Source organism: Sporobolomyces koalae (genome assembly GCF_050403365.1).
Source record: "Sporobolomyces koalae JCM15063 DNA, S_koalae_JCM15063T_v1_ctg46, whole genome shotgun sequence".
Lineage (NCBI taxonomy): Eukaryota > Fungi > Basidiomycota > Microbotryomycetes > Sporidiobolales > Sporidiobolaceae > Sporobolomyces > Sporobolomyces koalae.
Genome location: NW_027481725.1, coordinates 50,452 through 73,963, shown reverse-complemented (window position 1 = coordinate 73,963; position 23,512 = coordinate 50,452). Strand labels below are relative to the sequence as shown.

At 52.6% G+C, this 23,512-nt stretch overlaps 9 protein-coding genes across 9 annotated transcripts; 5 read left to right on the top strand and 4 right to left on the bottom strand.

The window, feature by feature from the left end:
* Positions 1 to 102: 102 nt before the first annotated feature.
* JCM15063_002969 (uncharacterized protein) lies at positions 103 to 1,699 on the top strand (the record flags this gene model as incomplete). Its single annotated transcript, XM_076680830.1, has 6 exons — positions 103 to 425; positions 490 to 663; positions 730 to 908; positions 994 to 1,161; positions 1,231 to 1,509; positions 1,590 to 1,699. 6 exons carry the CDS (start codon positions 103 to 105, stop codon positions 1,697 to 1,699), a joined length of 1,233 nt encoding a protein of 410 aa, XP_076532054.1.
* Positions 1,700 to 1,769: 70 nt separating this feature from the next.
* Positions 1,770 to 4,558, bottom strand: JCM15063_002968 (uncharacterized protein; the record flags this gene model as incomplete). Its single annotated transcript, XM_076680829.1, has 6 exons — positions 1,770 to 2,039; positions 2,119 to 2,809; positions 2,885 to 2,979; positions 3,049 to 3,309; positions 3,378 to 3,780; positions 3,846 to 4,558. 6 exons carry the CDS (start codon positions 4,556 to 4,558, stop codon positions 1,770 to 1,772), a joined length of 2,433 nt encoding a protein of 810 aa, XP_076532053.1.
* Positions 4,559 to 5,090: 532 nt separating this feature from the next.
* On the top strand, positions 5,091 to 6,513 carry JCM15063_002967 (uncharacterized protein; the record flags this gene model as incomplete). The annotated part of the gene is made up of 5 exons (XM_076680828.1): positions 5,091 to 5,548; positions 5,619 to 5,819; positions 5,883 to 5,951; positions 6,030 to 6,262; positions 6,344 to 6,513. The coding sequence occupies 5 exons, from the start codon at positions 5,091 to 5,093 to the stop codon at positions 6,511 to 6,513; spliced, it is 1,131 nt and encodes a 376-aa protein (XP_076532052.1).
* A 140-nt stretch (positions 6,514 to 6,653) lies between these two features.
* On the bottom strand, positions 6,654 to 8,411 carry JCM15063_002966 (uncharacterized protein; the record flags this gene model as incomplete). The annotated part of the gene is made up of 7 exons (XM_076680827.1): positions 6,654 to 6,848; positions 6,939 to 7,139; positions 7,221 to 7,401; positions 7,474 to 7,613; positions 7,682 to 8,052; positions 8,124 to 8,220; positions 8,307 to 8,411. 7 exons carry the CDS (start codon positions 8,409 to 8,411, stop codon positions 6,654 to 6,656), a joined length of 1,290 nt encoding a protein of 429 aa, XP_076532051.1.
* Positions 8,412 to 8,802: 391 nt separating this feature from the next.
* ORC2 (origin recognition complex subunit 2) lies at positions 8,803 to 10,522 on the bottom strand (the record flags this gene model as incomplete). Its single annotated transcript, XM_076680826.1, has 2 exons — positions 8,803 to 9,043; positions 9,147 to 10,522. The coding sequence occupies 2 exons, from the start codon at positions 10,520 to 10,522 to the stop codon at positions 8,803 to 8,805; spliced, it is 1,617 nt and encodes a 538-aa protein (XP_076532050.1).
* Positions 10,523 to 10,613: 91 nt separating this feature from the next.
* On the top strand, positions 10,614 to 12,668 carry DOM34 (ribosome dissociation factor DOM34; the record flags this gene model as incomplete). Its single annotated transcript, XM_076680825.1, has 10 exons — positions 10,614 to 10,671; positions 10,740 to 10,815; positions 10,892 to 11,298; positions 11,371 to 11,483; positions 11,550 to 11,687; positions 11,779 to 11,883; positions 11,979 to 12,034; positions 12,114 to 12,230; positions 12,341 to 12,447; positions 12,535 to 12,668. 10 exons carry the CDS (start codon positions 10,614 to 10,616, stop codon positions 12,666 to 12,668), a joined length of 1,311 nt encoding a protein of 436 aa, XP_076532049.1.
* A 463-nt stretch (positions 12,669 to 13,131) lies between these two features.
* KAP104 (Kap104p) lies at positions 13,132 to 16,459 on the top strand (the record flags this gene model as incomplete). Its single annotated transcript, XM_076680824.1, has 8 exons — positions 13,132 to 13,230; positions 13,334 to 14,582; positions 14,645 to 14,832; positions 14,910 to 15,221; positions 15,294 to 15,566; positions 15,641 to 16,011; positions 16,092 to 16,266; positions 16,352 to 16,459. The coding sequence occupies 8 exons, from the start codon at positions 13,132 to 13,134 to the stop codon at positions 16,457 to 16,459; spliced, it is 2,775 nt and encodes a 924-aa protein (XP_076532048.1).
* Positions 16,460 to 17,575: 1,116 nt separating this feature from the next.
* JCM15063_002962 (uncharacterized protein) lies at positions 17,576 to 18,848 on the bottom strand (the record flags this gene model as incomplete). Its single annotated transcript, XM_076680823.1, has 2 exons — positions 17,576 to 18,121; positions 18,204 to 18,848. 2 exons carry the CDS (start codon positions 18,846 to 18,848, stop codon positions 17,576 to 17,578), a joined length of 1,191 nt encoding a protein of 396 aa, XP_076532047.1.
* Positions 18,849 to 21,730: 2,882 nt separating this feature from the next.
* JCM15063_002961 (uncharacterized protein) lies at positions 21,731 to 23,320 on the top strand (the record flags this gene model as incomplete). Its single annotated transcript, XM_076680822.1, has 10 exons — positions 21,731 to 21,773; positions 21,930 to 21,994; positions 22,062 to 22,236; positions 22,320 to 22,407; positions 22,482 to 22,512; positions 22,593 to 22,660; positions 22,725 to 22,821; positions 22,899 to 23,008; positions 23,097 to 23,158; positions 23,289 to 23,320. 10 exons carry the CDS (start codon positions 21,731 to 21,733, stop codon positions 23,318 to 23,320), a joined length of 771 nt encoding a protein of 256 aa, XP_076532046.1.
* Between the last annotated feature and the right edge of the window lie 192 nt (positions 23,321 to 23,512).

Sequence of the window (23,512 nt, the reverse complement as noted above, 5' to 3'; positions counted from 1 at the left end):
GTTCGCGGAGATTTCCAATAAGGGGGCGAGATCGCGATAAAATATTTATGAGATCATCAAGAGATTCTCCCCGCTCTGTCACTCCTATTCACCTAGACGGATATGTCCGAGCGCAAGCTACACGTACTGTCGGAGCACCCACTGAATGCCGAGCCTGACCCTCGCGATCTCGCTCGACAAGTGCTCACCCCCACTCGGCACCAATTTCATCGCAACCACGGCGAAATCCTGCACAAGGACGTCGAGACGTACTCGCTCTCAATTAAGTCGGAACTCGATCGAGTTGCAGTCGATCGACAACTCTCGTTTGCAGACCTCGAAACGTTTGCGCAGGTCGAAGTCGAATCGGCACTCGCATGTGCGGGGAATCGTCGTATCGAGATGAACGAGGAGAAAGAGGTCGAAGGCTTACAATGGGGAGGCAGGTGAATCGCCCGTCTCGATCAAAGATCTCGGTGGAAAGAGGCCTGCTGACAGCCCATCGTGCAGCGCGATTCTCAATTCTCGCTACCGGGGTGCTCTCCTTCGAGATGTCCTTGCTTCGATCGGCATCTCGCTGGAACAGCTACAGCAAGTCGAAAAACTACACCTGCACTTTGAAACGAGCCAGAAATGCGAAGACGCAGACTACTTTGGCTCTTCGTTGCCCGTCTCGCTCGCATTGTGAGCGAGCTACCCTCTCGATTCTTGCCTTGGAGTCATTTTTACTGAGAGTATCCGAAACTTCAGAGATCCCGAACGACCCGTCCTCCTTGCGACTCGATCAAACGGAGAACCTCTCGACGAGAAACATGGCAAACCTTGTCGTTTGGTCGTGCCGGGCGTGATCGGCGCTCGATCCGTCAAATGGCTCGAACGCATCATCCTCCGCAATCGACCTAGCGATAACTTTTACATGTCTTCCGATTGTGAGTGGTTTCCTCTCCCTCTCTAGCGAGCTCATCACGTTGAAAATTCTCGCCAACTTACCGCTTGTGAATTTGCGTGTTCCAGACAAGATCTTGCCCCCTGAAGCGACAACCGAAACAAAACAAGACTACATGGGAAAAGTCGAACCTTTGATGGATCTTCCACTCAATTCCGAAATCTGTGAACCCCTCGATGGAAGTCTAGCCGAACACGGCCCAATCAAAGTACGCGGGTACGCGCTGGGAACAAAAGGTGAAGCCCACTTGCTACTTGGTCTGGTTCTACGACAAAGTACTCACGACCTCGAGAGGCTGAACGTAGGAACTCCAATCGACTCGGTCAAGATCGTAATCGTACCGCTCCCGCTCGAGCCTTCTTCCACAAGTCAAGATTCGACAAAATCTGAACTTGAACAGATCCGAACCGCTGCCAACTCGATCCCGACTGAAGAATGGACTTTGGCAACTCTTGAACATGGACAACGCGAGAAGGGCAAGAGTTGGGGTTGGACGTTGTTCTCTGCTTCTTTGAACCTTCCATCGAACCTCTTCAACTCGACATCAGACGAACCGGTCAAAGTTGCGCTCGTCGCGTATGCTAGTACGTTCGAAAACGGGTTTTTTCCTCGAGTTGGCATTGCTTCAACCTGACCTGTTGATTTGTCTGATTCCTCCATTCAGCCCAAACCGATGGTACAAGGCAAGAGTTGCAAACACCGTACAATTTGCGAGGGGTCGCAGAAGCAAGTTGGTCCGTTTCGAGAATTCAAGTCAAGCGAACCATGACATAGATTTTTCTTTACAACACACGACCAATCTGAGACAAAAACAACATAGTATGTACTCTATAATGGAATCTCCCTAATCTCGTGAATATTCCCATGGTGAACGATTTGGCCATACTTTTCGAAACCATTCTCCTAATCGCTTGTCAGTGGTGGCAAGTACCGAAGGTCTCGAACTTCCAATATCGTCATTGAGTGCAATGAATGCTGGAGGTTCCGAGTAATCGGTCGGTTCGGATAACGATTCGAGCATGTTCGAGAGAGCTTGACCTCCTCCTCGGATTGAACGGAATGCTGCAGACGATTCTCCCACGGCATAGCTGTACCTCTGAATCAGAGAGATTGCCTAAATTGTCAAAGACGAAAAGAAGTCAGAGTCGATGTAGCGCTCGGGACCCTGAGCAAGCAAGGTGAAAGAGACTTACGAAATCTCGAACCGTCTCATTCGAGACCTGCTCCCGATTGAAATCAACGTCTTGCCAGCTCGTTCCAGTAGTCCCAACGACCGCGACTGAATTCGGAGCTTGGGAACTGCCTGCGTCCTCCGGATGGGGCACGAATGCCTCTAATCCTTTTTCTCCGCTTTGACTCATCAACTTGACGATCAAGCAATCCCCACACCTGGGTTGTTCGAATGCAATCCGCTTGAACGTATCTTGAGCCGAGACGAGATTCGCGTTTGACAAGTCGAAAAAATCTGTCCCGAAACACGAATCGAGGTCAAGGAGACAAACCGGCTCCCCAACTTGGTTCGCATCTTGTTCAGATCCTATCGATTCGGGTAAAGGTGTGTCTCGAGTCGGATTGAACGAAGGCCAATCTCGTTGAGCAGGACCTGCTTGAGCAAAGTTTTGATTCTCGAGGTCGAACAAGGCGTAACCGTCTGCAGACAGGAATCGAACTTCGGTTTCACGAAGTGCTGGCAATCCCGTTTGGGGATAATGTTTGTTGAGGGCTTCGAGAGAAGCACGAGCTGGAGCCTGGACGGGGACGAGGGATTTTTGGTTCGGCGCATCAAAGTCGAGTTCGAGGTCGACCATGATTCGAGACCGGTCGGCGACCGAGTACGAGCCGGTTCCGTTCGAGTTTGACCGTCCGATTAGAAACGACCAGAGTCTGAAGAGGACAACCCATTTTTCCCGATCAATGAGACGACTGTGAAATCGCGACGAGACGAAAGAAGGGTCGTACAGAGCTTCACGATGTTTCTCGATCGTGTAGTGTACAAACAAGTGCATAGTTTGCGCCTCGATCAATCCTTTGCCTCGAAATCGCGCCTCGGCAGTCTGTGCACCGCAAGTGTAAGCTGCGAAATACATCGAGTACACCATCCAAACACGGCATGAGCGACTGACCCGAGTGAGATCGGTCATGAAAACCGAATGCATCTCTTTGAGGAGGGGAAGAGAAACCGATTTCGCGACGTGCACCAAGTAAGGTCGCTTTCTGGTGCCGAATCGACGATCGAGCAGGTGACCGGCAAACCCGAGGCCTTTCCATTCACTTTCGGGATCTGTGTCTTGATTCGTCGAGTCGACTCCCGCTACGAGAAGATCTCGCTGCATTCGGAATACGGGGCCTGTCAAGGGTGACTCGATATCCGAGACCGACAAAGGCTACCGACAGACAATTTGAGATCAGTCAATGCGCACCGTCATCGGCCAGGATGGAAACTCGAGCTCACCTTGTTTAGGAAGAAATCATCATTGAGGTAGACTGCACTCTTTGAGTCGGTGTCAAGGTTGGCGAGCTGGGATTCGATCGCGAGCGAATTGAACGAAGGCAAGACCGAGTTTTGCCACGCTCGGGCTTCTTCCTGGGTCGGAGTCTGGGTCTTGAAGATTTCGCTATGCGGATGAACGCGAAACACAGGTGACGAACGGGAGCCCATGCTCGAGCTCGCAAAGCCAACAGATGAGAGGTCGAGCCACTGGGGCACTTGCGCAGATCGCAGCCACGGTTCTTGTCGGACGACATCAGCGGGGAGCGAGGGGGTGTCTCCAGTGACCAAGTGGAGGGTCGCTACAGAGGCGGAAGTGAGTGACGCAAGAGTCGATCGAATCGAGAAGCGCAATTCATCGTGTTCTCTGCGAGTTCTTGATCCGTCAACCCGGATTCAGACTCACGAGGCTCGAATGCGTTGACGACTCACCGAAAGTGCTTGTACACAGTCGCTCCCATCAAGTGATACGCTCTTGTGACAAGCGATCGAATCGCGGCGCGCTTGGACCATCCGATCAGTCCGACTTCCTGACTCACTTTCTCCTTCCAGCTCGACATGACTTCACTGCGAGACCCGTTTGTCCACGTCCAAATCAGGTCGAGCTTGGGTTGATCCTCTTGCCGGCTCCAACGGCCAGCAAGCTCGTCGCAAAGCTCGCCGTGCGCGATGTATGCTTCTGAGCAAGCGGTCGAAGGAAAAGACGATGTCGACAAAGTCGAATACGGGCGAGTCGCAGTGTAGAGTGGAGAGAAGTCGGAGGACGAAAACGGGATGGTTCCTTGATTGACGGTCGACGCATTGCGCAGGAAGCGCAGGGTCGCTGCGAGCGGTTCCTCGGCGGACGCTGCTCGCATCCAGCTATCGAGGGGTCGAAGGTCGACTGATGCCAGGTAGGTCTCCCAGAGCCAACATACGACTGCGAATACCGCGAGACCGGTTACGAGACCGAGTCCAACGCGACAGACAAGCTGGTCGCGAGTGCAGTTGCGTTTCGAGCGCGACGATCGAGCCTTGTCAGGGTCAAAGTATTGCGGCAACAGCGGTTCGAGGTCACGCTGAGGGACATGTTGATCGTCATCGTCGAAGGAATTAATCGAACTGAGCGAGGTCAAGGGCGTGATCGCGTCGGGCGAGAGCGGCATGGACCATGCACCAGCTGATAAGAAACAGGTCGACGCTGGAAGCTTTCCGCAACGTGTTCGAGCTGTAAGATGGATCTGGCGGATCAGGTCGTGGTGGACATCGCGACCGAGATTCGGTTGCAACGGCACACGACCCTGCGGCAGGCAGCAGCAGCAGCAACATCAAAAGTATTGCGAAATGTGCGAATATGCATCAACATTGCTCGCTGCGAAGCGCTTAAAATAGCATCTTTTTCCGATTTCGTTGCCGAATTTAGGTGCTCGATTTAGCTCGTATCGTTCGTCGGCGGAAGACGAAAGGCTCGCATTCAAGTCGCGAGTCGATAATTGATACGATAGGGAACTCAGTCTGCGGAAGTGAACCGAGGCAATTCAGCGACTTTGTCCTAACTCGAACATCCTGACTGTATTGAGTGCTGGCACAGGCATTTGCGCGGTTGCCATTGCACTCCAACGCCAAAAAGGTTAATCGCAAGTCGGGGAAATAAGCGATGAATACTCGCTCGCGCTCTGCCACCGCTCCATCTCCTGCATGCTCGGCGATGGCAGCTCTATCAGCCTCTCTGACCTGCTGCCTCCGAGCGCGAGCGCGAACGCCTCGACCTCGTCCTCGCGAATTCGGACCCCCACTTTTGCCTTGATCGGCGACGCCCCGTCCTCGTCGCTGTTCCACCTCGCGCTGAACCATGTCCAAGGCCACGATGAAGACGAATCTGCGCCGCCTAGCAGCGATCCGACGCTGAGCGAGAAGGCAAAAGGGAAACAAAGAGCGCCTGATCAAGATGATCCTGGATCGAACAGCCGAGATGAAGACACTCGGACGCCGGACGAATCCGAACGTCACGCTCAGGAGCTCGAGAGGCACGTACTCGTCTTGACGGCAGACCTCGCAGGACTCCGCCAGAAACTCGTGGCCGAGAAAGACCTCTCTTTGTTCGGTCACAAGCGGGACGCAGACCGCGTTCGTCTCTTGCAGCACATCACGTTCAAGTTGCGCTCGTATCTTGTTTCGCATTGCCCATTCGTTGATCGTCTGACGCAGCGCCTTGCATTTCTGCAGGAGCTTGCCGCATTCGGCCCAGCTGATCTATTTCCTCGCGAGTCACTACGGTCACGAGCACGAGGCAGCATCCGAGCTCTATACCGCATACGCCGCTGGAGCACACCCTCCCCGTGAAGACCCAAGCTGTCTACAACACGCGCCGACTATGGTCATTCTGCACTGTCCCTCGACCTACCTCGAAGAGAGCCACTACCAAGAGTATGTCGCCCCAAGTCCCGCGCTCGTCTCTCCGCAACTCTAATCAGCAGCGTACGTCTACAGCGCAGGCATTGAAGCGTATGCTTTGCTCCTTGCTCGCTTCCTCTCGTCCTTTTCGAGCAGATTGCAAGCGTACGTCGAGTCAGATTTTTCACCGCCAGGAGCTTGTCTGTTGTTTTTGACATTTGTTTCGCACGCTCTATACTTCAGTCCTCCTCTATTGGTACTCTTTGAACCTCGAGCGGACGAAATCTCGTTGCCGATCATCCCTCCTCGTCTTCGAACCAGTCGAAAACGCAAACAACCCACGCAAGACGAGACGGATCATGCTACCGCCGATCTGGAAACGCGTCAACGAGACCGACAAGAGGAACCGGTTGACAAACTCTCTTTGAGAGTCGCGATCTCGAGGTTCTTTGAGTGTATCGCGAATGTCGTTTCCGGTGAGTTCCCGGATTTTGAATCTCCCTATGTTCAAAAGTTGAATTCGAAAATTTCTCGGATTCCGTCCTTGTAAACGAAAGTTCCTCTCTCGCCTGAAGATCTCGACTACGATCATCTCCAACGTTGGCGTATCGATGCCAAGACAACCAACAGTGCTGACGACACGTTCCTCGAGTTTACAACAAAGCGCGTTCTCGATCAGGACGAAGACGAAGACGAGAGCGGCACACTGATCACGATCGAAAATTAATATGCCAATATCCGTGTCTTTGAAGGATGAATTTTGCATGATAATGGTAGCTTTCTTTACATATGCATCTTTACATATGCATACTTTCTTTACATATGCATTTGTGATAATGCAAAAAGAATCTACGTTTGGTAAAGAATCTATTTGTGATCCGAAGTACTCTTCTCGTATGAACCCGTCTCTTGTTCGGGTACAGGTTTGTGTTCAGGTTTCTTACCCGTGATCCCTTCGACAAGGTGATCGGCGACTTCTTGTTGCGAGAGATCCGGGATCGGTTCGCCTTTACCCATCGCTCCGATTTGGGCGACAGATGCTGGAGTTTGAAGCGGGCCAGGCTGAAGAGTGACAAGCGTCAACGACCGGGTTCCTCTTTTCTTTTCTCTACAATAATCAAGAAATCGGGGGAAAGAAGAAGAGTAACTTACAACGAGGTTTGGTTTGGCGCCTTGAGATTTGCCATCAATCATGTCTCGTACGAGGTGAGGTTCGGCCGTCAGAGGTCGAGCGAGACCGACGACATCAACCGAACCCCCTTCAAGCGCCTCATTCATCGCTGCTTTGGATCGGAATCCACCCGTGACGCAGAGTTTGGCAGACTTGAGTCTAGGTCGAATGTTGTCGGCAAACTAAAACAGCGGATATCAAAAATCGAGTCACTCAGTTTCAAGACTCGACTAGAACCATTTTCGAAAGATCAGAAAACTCACTTCGATAAAGAACGCTTCACGTTTGACCGTTGAAGCCTTCTTGTTGTGTTGGTTCGTCATCGCGGTCGACATGCTCTCGTACGAACCTCCCGACAGTTCGATCAGGTCGAGGTAATCATCGAGGCGCTCACACAGAGAAGCCGACTCGTCAGCAGTCATGCCTCCCTCGCTGAAATCGGCGCTGGATGCTCAAAAATCACGATCAGAAGGGCTCTCGGGGCCAAGCGGCAGACAAGTGAAAGGAATTCCTTACGAGTTGAGCTTCATCGACAGCAAGAAATTTTTCGGAACGCGCTTCTTGATCTCGTCGAGCACTTCGAAAACGATGCGCGATCGGTTCTCAAAGTTTCCTCCGTAATCGTCCGTACGCTTGTTGGTGCGAGCAGAGAGGAACTACAAAACAAGCACAGAGTCAGTACCACCGGTCGCAAAAACTCGACGATAAATGAGGGAGGACCCACTTGGGAGAGGAGGTAGCCATGAGCTCCATGAAGCTGTGCACCATCAGCACCGGCTTTCGCAAGGACTTCGGCTCCGTAACCCCATCGCTTGACAAGAGTCTTGATTTCGTCAACCGTCAGAGGACGAGGTTGGTTGAACTGCATACCGCCGAATCCAGGGCAGGTGACATCCGAGGCAGAGACGGGAGCTTTGTCTCCCGTAACATCAGTGGAAGTCTGACGACCTCCGTGGGTCAGTTGACCAATGACGAGCGAACCTCCGGCTTTCGCCACTTTGATCGCTTCACGCAAGTTCTCGACCGGATCGTAACTCGAACGATCGTCGATGATCATGTTACCGCGAGCCTCGAGACCTTCATAATCGATCGGGACTGTTCCAAAGGGGAAGAACCGTATTCATAAACGATCGACGAAGGACTTGGTTCCAAGGAGAGGAACTCACTGTTGCCAAGCACGATGACTCCGATTTGTCCTTTACCCCATTCCTCGTACAGTTTAACATACTCTTTCGAGACTTGACCACGAGATTCAAGCTTGTCCTGTTGTTTAATAGTAGGAGAGAAGTTTAGGATCCCCCACTCTGTTTTTTCGAGAGATATTCGTAGCGCGCGACGGCGGGCCTTACTTGGTCAAAGCTACAGAGACGTTCAGTCATGGCAGATTTGAGGGTCGCCGTGGGGGCAACTTTGCCCGAATACTTGAACGTGACCGAATCGGCGATCGAAGGCATCTATAGAAACTTGGCGAGCATCAATACGACTTGCGGTCCCTGATCCGAATGAGCGAGACGAACAGAGCTGCTACGTACGATTGATAGAAGGCGTGGGAGAATGAAGAGCAGACGAGAGGCGATTCTGTGCGAGCGAGGTTTCAACCACAAGATTCGTCATCAATCAAATTGCCCGTTTTTCGGACATAGTTCGGACATCAGCTCACATCATCACTCATTCTCGCCACCGAATGGCTCGATACAAGATCTCGTCTCCTATCATAGCCATCACTCCAAAGAGAAGAATTCGCCGAGACATTCGAAACACCGACATTGAGCTCAAAAAGATGATGAAACGCATCTATTGCTCTCTTCTCTCGGAGAAAATGCGACATTCTTGAACTATCATGATTCACTCGTCAATTCCTAGTTCCTCGAGTACTTGTTCAAGTCCTTCACGTTCAAGCGGAATCCATACCCATTCTCCTCCTGTACCCGTCTCGTCTTCATCATCTTCGTCATTGATCCCTTCGACCACTTCGGGAGAGATGGTAGAAGAGAGTACAACTCCATGATCTCGGAATTCAGACAACAATCCGGACACTTGATCGGGATGGGTCGCGATCAAGAGATCTGTCGCGAGGTTTTTGAACCTGGCGTTTTCATAATCATGTCGAATGAAGGATCAGCAAAATTTGCTTGCAATACGAAGCGACACTAGAAGAAGCGCTTGAAAGATTCGAATGAGAAACTCACGAATTGATCGACATGGCGACGACCGGACTAGAGTCGCCTTCTTTCGGTCTCAGGTTCAGAGACCGTTCTTTCGCTCGATCCAACATTTCTCCAACAGCGACTTGTTGTCTTCCCAACAAGTTGAACAACCGTTTCGCGCGTTCCGTCACTGACGCGAGTACGTGGTTTGTCGATTGGATCTGCGAAGATGTCGACAGGGATGTCGAAGATGCGAGAGCTGGAGGATATATTGAAGGGGGTACCAAGTTCGACAAGGTCGAGAGAGACAACGTCTCGTGTGTGTACGGTACAAGCGTCGGTACCGTGTAGTACAGGAAGTTGAACGACCTGATCGTCAACACGGACGTCGCATCGTCGGGATTCGCTAGCGGGCGAGATGTGGTCAGGGAAGCTGGGAACAGGTATGGAGCGCGAACATGATCGACCGAGCAGATCAAGTGGATCGAAGGCTGCGATGCGAGCAGAGCGAGGAGTGACAGGTGTTTCGCAAGTCGGAGCGAAGGCGAATCGAGCGCATGCACAACGATGTAGATGGGAGGGAACGGATTCGTCGAAGTAGAAGGTAGAGCGGCGATCGCGAGGCACAGCTTACGCACGCGAGACTCGAGAGCCGAGAGCGGTCGAGCTGCGCGATAGGTGGTCGCAGCGGGTTGGGTTGGTTTCTTTGAAGGTGAGGCGCGAACGCGTTTGCGGGGAGTGTTTGCCTCGCTGTTCGCTTGTTCATCGACATGAGGTCCTCGTTCGAGGCGGACAATGTCTTCGAGCGCGGTGACGAGATCTGCCATGGTACACGTCGGGTCGAATCCGTGCGCAACGACGACATGACCCTTCTCTCTTGCGTGTCCGGCAAACTCGTTCAGGGTGACGCGCTTGCTGCCAATGCCGTTGAGCATGAGGTTGAACCCTTGCTCGAGTTCCCAGGTCCAGCGGTCGAACCTGTCCCTCGCGCGGTCGAGCTGCCCGAGCTGCAACTCCTTGACCGAGTCGAACGCGCGGTGGTCGAGCTCGTCATAGTGCGCAAGTGCACGCACGTACGAAGGGAGGGTGAACGCTGGGTCGATCGAAGTCGACAGGAGCGAGTCGGTCGTCTTGGACACTCGCGTCGAGTAGAGCAAGTACGCGTCTTCGGCCGAGGCAGTGACGAATTGAGTCGGTTCCTGATCATCCTCATCACTGCTCCTGCTGCTGCTGCTCCCGTCCGAGGCGTTCTCATCGCCGTGGGTCCGTGAAGGCGCCGTTGACCTGCGTTTACTCGAGCGAGGTGCGGTTGGCGTGCTCTGTGTGGCTTTGCGCTTGCCCCTGGACCTAGCCGAAGTAGGTGTCGTCTCTGCCGATTGGCGGTTCGCAGCCCGAACGGCTTTGTTGGCGCGAGGCATCGGCTAGTGGGGGAAACCCGCGAGCGAAACAATTCGGATCAGACTTCACCTCGACTCTCTCACGTCTCGCTCACCTGCACGGGGATCAATCATGCTGCTCGTTAGTCAGCATATCGAGAAGGACCAGTCGGGATATGTCACTCTACGGCGTGAGGGTGTTCTCTGCTCCCTTCGCTTCGAACCTGTCTTCTCATCTCGCTCGTCGCACTGCAAACAGCTCAGGAAGATGAGGACATGTGGCACGCGTACAACCTGATTCAACAGGGCGACGAAGTCAGGGGATCTGCAGTTCGGTGCGCCTACCTTTGCTCTTGCTCAGAGTCGATTACGTCAATACCTGATTCGCCATGTTGTTACGGACGTGCCCAGACGAGTCACGACCGAGTCGTCGACAGGATCGACTTCGAGTCATCGGGTTCACCTAAAGCTGACCCTCCAAGTCGACAAGGTGCTCTACTCGGCCCTCGCGTTGTCGGAACAGCAGCAGCAGGCTCAGTCGGCTCCTTCCGCCGCACCGTCGTCTTCGTCCACTGCAACCGCACCCGCAGTCTCGTCGGGAACTTCGGGTACCTCGACTTTACACATTTCCGGTCGGGTCACGTCCGAGAACCCTCATGTCAAGAAAGGAGCGTTTCACACGCTCGACCTCGAAGTCGGACGCGATTTCTCCATCATCAAGGGGATCGGCAGTTGGGATTCGATCGCTCGGGATCGAATCCGCGAGATGACTGAACCTGGAAGAGGTGCCGATGTGGGCGCGATCGTGTGCGGAGAAGGTACTGTCGATAATCCACCTCTGGAGTCTTTGCGTGATCGGCTCATGGGGCTTGTGCGGAGATACGTCTTAGGTCTCGCCAACATTTGCATCATCACCAACCACACGACCATCATCCGACAGCGGATAGACGTCCCGGTGCCAAGAAAACGTAAAGGCGGTACAACCGCACTCGGCGCTGACAAGGTCTCGTCCCTTCCATACCCTACCGTTGCTTGCACGTTGTGTCGCTCATTCGATTTCCGGAGATAGGCCCACTCGCGTTACTTGCAACAAGTGTATGCCGCCGTCATTCGACACTTTGATTTCGAACAACTCAAAGTCCTCATCATCGCTTCGCCCGGATTCACAAAAGAAGCCGTACACTCGTTCCTGCTCGAAGAAGCCGTTGTGAGACCTCCCTCTCTTCGCTTCCTACAAACTCTGTTCGCCCAACGCTGATGGTAATCTCTCCGTTCCTTTTTTTCGATGAAATCTGTAGCGACAAGGCAACAAGAGTATCATTGCGGCGAAATCGAAATGCTTGCTTCTGCACAGTCCGACACACCATGTTCACTCGTTGACCGAAATCTTGTCTTCCCCCGAGGTAAAGCGCGCTTTCTCTTCTTCTCTTGCTGCGCGGCGGGACCATCTCTCATTCGTGTTACACTTTATGCTGATGCGACTGCGAATTTTGAAAAGGTTTCGAGTCAATTGAAAGATACCAAATTTGCTCAAGAAGGTCTCATGTTGGACAAGTGAGCAAAACCAATCACCATACAATAGTCAAGTTAACTCTGCACGCTGACCAGACGAAACATTCGGAAAATTCCTCAGGTTCTTCAAGATGTTGGAAGATGATCCTCTACGAGCATGGTACTCTGAATCGCACGTTTTGAAAGCGGCCGAACGAGGCGCGGTGGGCAAACTGTTGATCTCGGATGAACTGTTCCGGTAAACCAAACCCTCCTTTTCATTTTCTCGAACCCGGCGCAAAACTACCTTTGACCTCGCGTTTCCGGTGAAAAGAAGAGACGGACAAGCTGACGCGGTTGTTTCAACAGTGCACCTTCGGCTCAACGAAGAAAAGTGTTTGTCAAACTGACAGAAGATGTCAGGAGTTATGGAGGAGAAGTGTTGATCTTTTCTTCAATGCACGAATCGGGTCAACGTGAGTTCATCTTTCCCCTCAACAGGAGACTGTCAGGCAGTCGATCGAGGGTCGAAAAAGAACTGATTTTGGTGGTCATGATATCAGAGCTGAACCAATTGACGGGTATCGCGGCAATCTTGACGTACCCTCTCGACATTGAAGTGGTCGAGGAAGAAGAGCGTATTGAGCTCGAAGAACAGCAACAGGACGAACAAGCCGCAGAGGACACCGACCGGTGAATAAAGCTTATTCCCCAATTGTCAATAAAGCTTATTCCCCAATTGTCAAATTCGAAAGTTTGTTAGATTTAGACTGTCGGTAATACATTATAAGCGGTATACGAGCAAAATTTCCCGTGGCAACAGGAACCAAGTCACACCTGTAGTAGCTTGAATGAGGACCTTTGAAGACTTGAATGGTATACGTCCTCGCGAGGTCTCTCGAAATAATGTAACAATTTGTAGATGTAGCGAGAACCAAAGGCCGTAGGAGCCAAATCTCCCGGCATCCACGGCTCGATAGCAGTGCCATTCAGCTCGACACCGACCTCGACGCCTTGTTACAGTGCCGTCCCGCGTGGTCTGATCGCCTCTCGTGTTGCGTGTGCTTGATCACCGTTAGCCGCATCCCGCAACTTCTCTCTCGCTCGCTCGCTCGCCTCGACGGTCCATTCGACCTCCTCCAGAGTCTCGTGCTTCAGTCATGGCGTGGCAGCCGCAACCTCAAGGGCTCGAGGAGCTCCTGGCGTGCCTGCGCAACTCGGGCAGCCCCGACACGAAAGTTCAGGAGAGCATCAACGAGGTTAGTCCTCGCCCTCGCAACTCTCTGGGCCACCGGTGCGACTCTTCCAACATCTTTCTTGTGCTGACCTCGTCTCGCCGATGCGTGCCGGCGCGTTTGACAGCGCCTCGAGTCGTTCAACAAGATCCCCGACTACAACTCGTACTTGACGTACATCCTCACCCAGCTTCCGTCCGAGGATGTCACGGTCAGATCCATGGCCGGACTGTTGCTCAAGAACAACATCAAGTTGCGCCTCAACGAGTTCAACCCGGACGTGATCGCGTATGTCAAATCGCACATCTTCTCTGCGATCGGAGACGCAACTTCGATGATCCGCAACACGTGCTCGACCGTGATCGACACCCTCCTTGTCGAGATGGGTCCCGAGAATTGGACCGAAGCTCTCAGCAAATTGATGGAACTCGTCGACTCGAGCGAACAAACCGTTCAGGAGGGAGCCTTTTCGGCACTTGACAAGCTCTGCCAGGACATTCCGAAACGCCTCGAGCAACTCGAAGTGGGCGGACAACGACCGCTCGATTTCATGATTCCGAAATTCCTGTCGCACGTCGATTCGCCGTACCCCAAGATTCGCGCGCATGCGCTCACGTGCACGATCCAGTTCATCTCGCCTGACAACAACGCGCTCACAACTTTGCACCTCGAACCGTTCATCGTCGGGTTGTTCAAACACGCGAGTGACGATTCGAACGAGGTTCGCAAGATCGTGTGCCAAGCCCTGGTTCAACTGCTCGCAACTCGTCCCGACGTACTCATCCCGCACCTGCCCAACGTGGTCGAATTCATGTTGTACTCGACTCAGGCGTCCGAGGACGAAGACGTTGCGCTTGAAGCGTGCGAGTTTTGGCTCACTTTTGCCGAAGATCCCGAACTCGTGAACCAGCTACGACCGTTCTTGCCGAAAGTGATCCCGGTCCTCTTGCAGTGCATGGTGTACTCGGAAGACGACATTCTCATTCTCGATACGGAAGAGGACGACGCGGCAGTGCCCGACAAGGCATCCGACATCAAACCTCACTTGCTCTCGTCCAAAACGCACACGGCCGAACGAGAGGAAGACCCTTCGAACCCAACCAACGGAAACGGTGGAGGCATGTCGAGAAACCGTGCCGATGGTGCAGAATCAGACGACGAAGATTCCGACGAGGACGAATACGAGGAAGAGGACGACGAGACGTACACCGAGTGGAACTTGCGCAAGTGTTCGGCGGCGGCACTCGACGTGATGGCGGTTGCGTTCGAGGCGGAAATGCTCGAAGTCCTGTTACCGTACCTCAAGGAGAAATTGTTCTCGTCAGACTGGATGGACGTCGAGTCGGGTATCCTCGCACTAGGTGCCATCGCAGAAGGTGAGAAAACTTTTCGATCAAAACAACCTGATTTCGAGGAGCTAACGTGCGATTCGTCACAGGTTGCATCACTGGTATCGAACCGCATCTCCCGATCCTCATGAACTTTTTGATTGGAGCTCTCGGTCACCCGAAACCGCTCGTGCGGTCTATCGCCTGCTGGACTCTTGGTCGGTATTCGAGCTGGACGATCAAGGAGGATGCGACTCCCGAACACAAGCAGCAGTTCTTCGTACCGGCTATGGAAGGTGTACGTTCTCTCGCTCACTCGTGCAAAGGTCCCCTCTCGATATTCACTCATCGCCTTGCACCGTTACATATATAAAGCTCCTCAAGATGTGTCTCGACAACAACAAGCGAGTACAAGAAGCCGGTTGTTCGGCATTCGCGACGCTCGAGGAAGAGGCCGGTCCTGAACTCGAACCGTTCCTCGGTTCCGTGCTCGGCAACCTCGTCTACGCTTTCCAAAAGTACCAGCAAAAGAACTTGCTCATCCTCTACGATGCGATCGGAACGCTCGCGGATGCCGTTGGCAATACTCTGAACAACCCCGCTTATATCGATGTGCTCATGCCGCCGCTCATTCAGAAATGGTCCAAACTGAGTGACGAGGATCCCGATTTGATCCCTCTACTCGAAGTATGTCTTTGCATGTCGAAGCTGCATTGAACTCGCGACGCTGACTTATAAAATTCCTTTGCGGTCAACCAGTGCTTGTCGTCGGTCGTCATCGCGATCGGACCTGGTTTTGCCAACTACGCTCAGCCGGTGTTTGAACGGTGTATCCAGATTGTGCGGTCATCGTTGATCGCGTTCCAGCAATACCAGCAAGACCCGATCAATTACGACGAGCCAGACAAGACGTTCCTGATCGTCTCGCTCGATCTCCTGTCTGGCCTCACTCAGGGTCTCAACACTGCTATCACTCAGCTGTACTCGTCGAGCGACCCTCCGGTTCTGACTCTTCTCGCTCACTGTCTTCAAGTAAGTATCAAACGGGCTCCATGTGACCGTGTTCAGGCAGTTGCTGACCGTGTGATCGCTCGTCCCGCTTGCAGCACCCTGATGCACCTGTACGGCAATCTTCGTACGCGCTGCTTGGAGACACCGCCATTTCGTGCTTCCCCATCCTCAAACCCCTGCTGCCTCAATTCATGCCCGTCCTCATCTCTCACATCGAGGTCGAGCCGCGCGCCGCCGAGGTGTCGGTGTGCAACAACGCTGCATGGGCAGCAGGAGAGATTGCGCTTCAGGCGGGACCCGACATGGAACCGTACGTGACGCCGCTCATGGAACGACTCGTGCCAGTCCTGTTATCGACGAAATCGGCGAGGAGTCTGACCGAGAACTCGGCCGTGACGATCGGTCGACTTGCACTCGTGTGCCCGAATACTGTCGCTCCTCATCTTCAGGTCTTTGTTTCTGCCTGGTGCGTCAATTCTCTCGAAACCTTCTTTAACCCCCTTTGGTCTGGACTGAAACTGACAATCAATGTTGCCTCTGTAACAGGTGTCAAGCGTTGGCCGATATCAAAGACAACGACGAGAAGGACTCGGCCTTCCGGGGTATCTGCTCGGCTATTCAAGCGAACCCGAACGGAATCTCGAGCGCGTTCGGCTACTTCCTCAATGCAGTCGCACGATGGCTTCGACCTTCTGAACAGCTCAACGACATGTTCCGAACAGTAAGTCGCACTTTGATCTCGTCGATATCAATCGCATCTTGATTACAGTCTGAGGCTAACCCCGCGTTTGAAATTGCTGCTGCAGATCCTTGTCGCGTTCAAAGGCATGTCAGAGGGATCCGCATGGGACGCACAACTCGCGCATCTACCACCGATGATTGTCGACCGTCTTCGAGAACGATACGGAATCTGATCCTGCATCGATCGATGGACACTCTCTCGCATCCTTCCTTCTCGCCTCGACCTGCAGCATTCCTTGTCTCTTCCGTCCCTTCGCAATTTTTCCATCCTCTGGCTGTACTCGGTCCATCCCTCCCTATAGAGTCGCCTTTATACCACGTGCCGTTTCCATTCTTCCTCAATCGCGGGTTTCTCGCGCTACTTCCCGAAAAGACCTGTTTGCGGGTCTACCCTGTTCACGTCCGCCTCGCCCTGCTCCTCTGCTCGCCCCCCTCGCATTGTGCTCTCCCTCTCTCTGTCTCCTCGAGTAGCCGATTGGCTCCGTCTTTCCTTCTCTTCTTTTGACTTTCTCCTCACTCTCGGCTTCTCTCTTTTGTCTTTTTTTTTTTTGGTCTTCTTGAATCGTTCTTTTCTCTTTTTTCCAATGCCTTTTCCCACTTTTTGGAATACCAATACGAGCACTAGGCTTCTTTGGCGCAAAAAAAAAACCCCCGGTTTCAAACAAAGAGAATATTCGACGTCCTCGAGCTTCTTCCCTCCGAGAAACGCAATTTCGAGTCATGTTTGCTTCAAGATCGATTTGATTTGGAAATCATGTGTTTGTGAATGAATGGTGGAAGTCATCGCGTTGGAAGAGCTGATCGAGAGCGAGCGAACAAGTGGGACTCTTTGTACTGAATACTTGTTTCGTACTTTGTTCCCTATCTCGACAGGAAATCGAAAGCTCGAGTGTGCAGATGGAATTTCAACCGAACGGTCAGAGGGGTCCTAGGGGGCCGTGGGGAGACAGTCGGTGTATGTTTGTAGGTGGTTTCAAATCAACGGAGGACGCCAACGTGCTCGACTGTGGTGACCGTGTCTCGTATTACGACCCGGCCCCTCTTCCACCTTTCTTTCTTCTCGAGTCCTAAGGTGCACCGGCTCGTATGGTTCAGAACTCCTCTGAATTGTAAGAGTGCTGATAGCTGGCAGGGTTGGTCTTGTCGAGCTAGCGAGCTTTTGTGAATCTTGTATCGAGAGACTGTCAAGAGCTAATGCAGATCCTGTCATCGAACGAGCTGAACCCATCGGGTTTGCCTCATGTGAGGGAGGCGCATCATCGTGCATCTGGATACAGTTTCTCTGATCGTCAAGCCGGAGATTTACATGCCCAGGTTGGCAGATGGAAGAGAACCGTACCTTGTGACTTTAAGGGTACAGACAAGTCGATCTGAACTCTTACGGCCAAATGATCGCTCGGGAAACTTTTGCCTCCTTTTCCCAATCGATCCTTTCCACCGACAATGGGTTCGTCTCCCATGTGAGAGTACTGGCTCGAGCGTGTATGCTTGCTGACGTAGATCCTGTCGATTCGACGAGGTTTCCGAGGGTACGAAGTAGGAGTGACGAGAGGGTACAGTTCTCCGAATGTCGCTCGAGACCTAAAGATCGCCTCTGATCTCTGAGTACGATTGAGTCCCGACAATTGAGATTTTGGGAGACCTGGAGCAACATCTCGCAGAGTTGGAGAAAACAGGTCGAATTCGTCATTCGAGGAAGAATTGAAATCTCCGAGCAAGACGCAATGTGCGGCGGCAGGAGCGGCACGAAGGAGTGCGAGCGAAGTCGAGTACTGCATTCGACGAAGCTTGTCGTTGTGCGGAAGGGACGAGTAGTGCGAAGTGACGACGCGAAGCTAATGCATAGCTGACAGGATCAGAACTCGATCTTGCGGATTCGCTACGAATGCCGGAACCCCGAAGGCGCTAGCAGCTTACCTGAGGTCGATTCTTTTCCAACAAAGTCAGGACGATGGCTGCCTTTGCTTGTTCGTTGTCGGCGCGTCCAAGTCGAATAAACTCGAGATTGAATCCTCTGGCAAGACGTTCTCGCTTGACCATGAGGATCACGCCTTCCCGCTTCGCGATCTTCTTGCCTCGTCCTTGTCCGTCTCGACCTGCCGCATACCAGTAATCTTCGAGCCTGGTCAAGGCCCATTCGGCTTCGATCCAGGGTTGCTCTCGAAGCGACTCTTCGAAATCTTGCGAGACTTCTTGGAGCGAGACGAGATCGACACGAGCCGAGGACAGTAGGTCGAGAATTGCAGTCGTCTGCGCTGGTTTGTGTTCGTACGACGAAGTCCACACGTTCCAAGTGAGCAGTTTGATCGAATTTGGAACGGGCGGTTCTGGGAAGCTATAAGCTTGACATTCGGTCCAATCACCGTACGCGCAGTGCTCGTACAGGTCACCAGGGATACTCAATGGTTCTTGGCGTGCAAAAGCAGGTCGTTCGGCGCGAGCGCAAGTGGTGCTGCCGTCATGATCGGAGCGCTTTTGGTTCGACGATCGTGACTTGCGAGATCTACGTTTTTCCCGTTTTCGAGGATTGTCCGAGGCAGAATGCTCGTGTTCGTTCGGCATTTATCTCCGCGAGACGGGCGAGGGAAAGAGTACAATCGACTCGCGATGAGCAGCAACAGGTTTCATCTTTATCTCTAGCATTTCTCGTTGCCAGAGCAAAGCGCAATCGAGCTGATTGTCTACACAGATGGAAATGAGCGGGGCAGGCTGGAAAGTTACAGGAAAAAACGTCTGGATCGAAAATATACAAATCCTGGTAGGTCATCGCACATTAGACTTCGGTCTTTCTCTTCAAGTGATACTCGTCTGAAAAAGGTACAAGCGCTATGTGCTGCCGCGAGAGCCAGAAGCGCAGCGATAGAGCGATTGAAAGGGAAATACAGCTTGAGTGGTACAGCTGGGACTGTCACTACATAGTACACTGGGAATCGGAGAAGCAAACAAGTAACGAAAGACGGGTCAACGACAGAAGTTGTACGGAAAACTGACTCAGGTGCTACGAGAGTGGTTCTGGGAAGATCAAGGAGTACAAAGGGCTAGGAAAAGGTTCACCGGGGGATTGCTCAACGTCTGCCGAAGTGACGATCGTAATGTTGAGGGTACGGAAGATATGAACCTGTGGGGTGACCCTGCCGTAAACGAAGCAAATCGATTAGCATCAGCGCTCCTTCTAGATAAATTTAAACCTCGAGCGTAAACGCGCAAAAACGCTGACATCCTTACTGTGTTCTTTGGAAGCGGCAATGGCCCGTTTACACCAGGTCGTGGAACTGCAGGTAAGTTACCGTGGTGATCCTGCTGTGGTTGAAGCCCGTCGATCAGAATCACTACTGAACGTCAAGCGTGAAAGCGCAAAGACGTGGACACCCTTACGGTTCTCTGTAGTTGCGGCAAACGCACGATTTCACTAGGTCCTGGAAGCGCGGGTAAGTTGCCGTGGTGATCCTGCTGTGGCTGAAGCCAGTCGATCAGAATCACTACTGAACGTCAAGCGTGAAAGCGCAAAGACGTGGACACCCTTACGGTTCTCTGTAGTGGCGGCAAACGCACGATTTCACTAGGTCCTGGAAGCGCGGGTAAGTTGCCGTGGTGATCCTGCTGTGGCTGCAGCCCGTCGATCAGAATCACAAGAGAACGTCAAGCGGAAACGCGCAAAGACGCGGACACTCTTACCGTGAATACTCGTGGCGTCAGCGGTCTGTTTTCGCTAGGTCTTGAGAGCGCAGGGGGAATGTGAGGATGACCCTGCTGTGGCTGAAGTGCGCCAATCAAAATCAGCTCTCGTTCAGATAAACGAAGGGTAGACGCGGAAGGACGCAAACATCCACACCTTGAAAACTCGTGGCGGCAGCTGCCCGTTTCCGTTCGATCCCGGAAGCGCCAGAAGTGAGAGGTGCTGCGAGAGAACATTTGTATGTACCCCGTTGCGCGATTCTGCGATCCATTGCTGGCCAGGGACAGGACCAGGGGTTGGCACCGAGCCAATTTGAGGCGTCATCCCCGCAAGCACCGCGGTACGGCGAGGTACCTGATTCAAGAGCGCAGGCTGGGATGCCTGACTCGAGGGTTCACCAGGCTTGCTCGAATTGTCCTTGAAGCGTGAAGCCCAAGAATGACAGTATGCACTGTAAGACTTGTCTTGCTAAAGTTTGTGGGCGACAAAGAAAGCTTACAGGAATCAGGCGACATGCTTCTCCTTTCCAACCGTTCCATTTCCTTGGATATCTTGAATATTCTGGGTATCGTGAAGGAGCGGAAAGATCCGCTGCGCATAGTTCGTTTTTTTTATGCCTCTTCATGGCCCCCCTACAACGCCAATCATCAAGCCTCCTACACGCGGTCAGGTCTGAGCAAAGGACACTCACTCATTCTTGAAGAAGGCTGCCTCGCACCCCATACACATGAATTTGTCGGAGTCTGATTTTTCATGAACATCTTTCAGATGTACCTTGACCGACTGTGGTCCGCAGGCGATCAGCGTGAGTTATGACACGGCTTTTGAGGTTGAAAGTTTGAACCTACATATTCATCCCACTTGGGCGACACCCAACAGAGGGAGCACAGCCATTCCCCTTTGCTCTTATCATTCTGTGGTACTTTTACGTACTTATCCTCGTCCATGCTTCAATATGACTTTGTCGGAGCGAGGGCGGCTCGAAATACAGCTCTCGAGTGTCGCCTCGAATGTCGCAAGCAGGGGAAGAAGCCGCGAGTGCGAGCTTCTTGAGCATGAGCCCTGGTTCTGCCTTTTGCCGCGGACTCAAAATCTCGTTCCGTGCTGTCCGAAATACGGGCCGTGCTGTCCTAAATACGGGCCTCCGAACCCCGATTCCGAATTCGGGACTGCACGGACTTTGGCAGCAAGTCCGTGCCCGCGAAAAGCCCTGGTCTGCTTGGCACCGCTGTTACGCTTGCAGTCGGAGAGGCAAGAGCTCTCATTAGAGTGAGGTCCGAGTGGAAGGGTGACAGGCTGACAGGCGCTTATACCTTCCAGCTAGCCACGCTATTTTTGAATCAATCGCCGGTGATCAACAATATGTGCTCGTCGCAGGCTCGACGAGTATTGCTGTAGAACTCATTCATGGCTCGGTACAAGCCGAGACTCGAAATCGGCGGCCCCTGCGTCGTACATGGGAGGAGCCATCACCTGTGAGAGTTCCGGTCGAGATCATGGTAATCCATGAAAGCCTATGTTACAGACCGGTAGAGACAGGTCAATGCTGTCAGACTACGGTCGCAGGGACGATATTGATATTGACCTCATCAGGAGGCTAGGAACAATATTAGGGAACCGTGAGCGATCGACTCGCGACCATCGCGGGCACCAGCCACCAGAGTAGCTGAACATCCATGGTCGGGCGTAGTCAAACAGGATCGAGGACTGCTTGAGGGAGAGATGGACAGATTGCGCGTCGTTCAACTCTCGCTCACTCATCCACGTCATGACTACCGCAACTCAGGACGCGCACCGGTACGCTCGCGAAGGTCAGTCTAGACATACTCTCAGGTGGCTAAGCTGGGACTGGCGAATGCTGACGCGTTTCTCGCATCTATCCGCACCGCACCGCCTCGTTCGCTCGCTCCCGGCGTCATCCCTCCACCACGCACACTTGAATGGATGAATCATTGACTCGAACATAGGCAATGCCTCGCTCTTGCGAATGGCTCTCACCGAGAACCCAACCTTGGTCCTCGCGCTCGATTCCGTCAGTCTTCAACTCGCTTGTCCCTTCAAACTTGCCAGCCTGCTCACCCCGCGCAAGCATTCATTAGGACTCTCGAACCCCACTTCAAGCGTGTCTGTCGGCCCTACCCCCGAATCCGCAGTGTGTCGAAGCTTGTCTCGAAGCGTTCAACAATGTTCCCGATGGTGGATTTGGCGAACCCAACCGTACGAAATGTCTCGAGAATGGCGACGGCATTGGTAACACGGCACTCATCTCGGCAGGTAAGGATCGGAATCATTCATTTTTTGCGACGAAGACATAAGGCGAAGCTCACAAAGTCGCGATTGTCTGTCTTGGAGGGTAGCAACGACGGGAATCTTTGAGATTGTCGCGGCGTTGATTGGGGCCGGCGCACAGGTATCGGCACAAAACTCCAAGGGCGCAACTGCACTGCAAGTCTCTTTTTCCGGAACCCCTCCGAGCGAATCCTTACGAGCTGATCAAGGTGTTTTTCCCCTATCGACAGTCACTATGCCGCTTCAAAAGGACACGTCAACGTGAGCTTCTTCGTTCGGTGACATTGTACAATGTCATGTCGCGTTTTTGTGATCTGATCGCGCGGTTCTTGAATTTCTAGGTCGGTCGCCTTCTGATTTCCAAAGGAGCCGATATCAACGCTCGGGACAAAGCGAATCAACTCGCGCTGTGAGCATTTAATCTCTTGCGCTACAGAATCTAAAACAGAAGAGGTTGACTGCTCTCAAATCAGGCACCGTGCGGCATCGACTGGTTCCCTTCCCTTTATTCACCTGATCCTCGGTTCTCTTGCACCTACTAAACCTGAAAAACCTCGGTTAAACTTGCTCGTAAGAATTGATTCTCTTTGATACCTTTTCATGGTTCTTTCTGTTTGACGAGTGTTTTATCCACCCAATTTTCGCAGGACCGCGCAGGGAATACCCCGTTACATCTCGCCGTCGAGAGTGGACATGCTGAATGTGCTGTCGCGTTGATCGAAGGAGGTGCAGACCGAGATCGAACCGATAGTGAAGGGTCAGTCCCACATTGTTTCCCTTCTTCCTCTCGCTCTAGCTTGATGCTTGCAGTACTGACTCTTGACATCTATTTTTCTCTTTCTCAGTACGCGAGCGGAAGAGATTGAAGGCGTTGGTGGAACCGAAGCAAAAAAAGTTCGAGCTTACAGTCAGTTTCTTCCCTCTTCTCCGTCTCTGATTGACGCTTCTCTATACCGTTTCTCTCCTTTCCATTCGAGACTGGCAACAGAGTTTACATACTGATGAACGCTCTTTACATCTTCTATTTCTCGATCTAGTCGTATCGAAAGTTGGACCGCTCGATCAATGAAGAAACGTCACGATTTGTTCGGAAATATTCGTCTCTGCACGGCTTCCTTGGCGACTACATACAGCAGGGAGAGACAAGGAAGTTGGAGACCGAAAGGGACAAGAAAAGCAAGTATTACCCTTTTTAATTGCAAACATATTTTTTTGGAAATCCAGAACCAGCAAAACTTGGAACTGCTTTCTTAGGCAATAT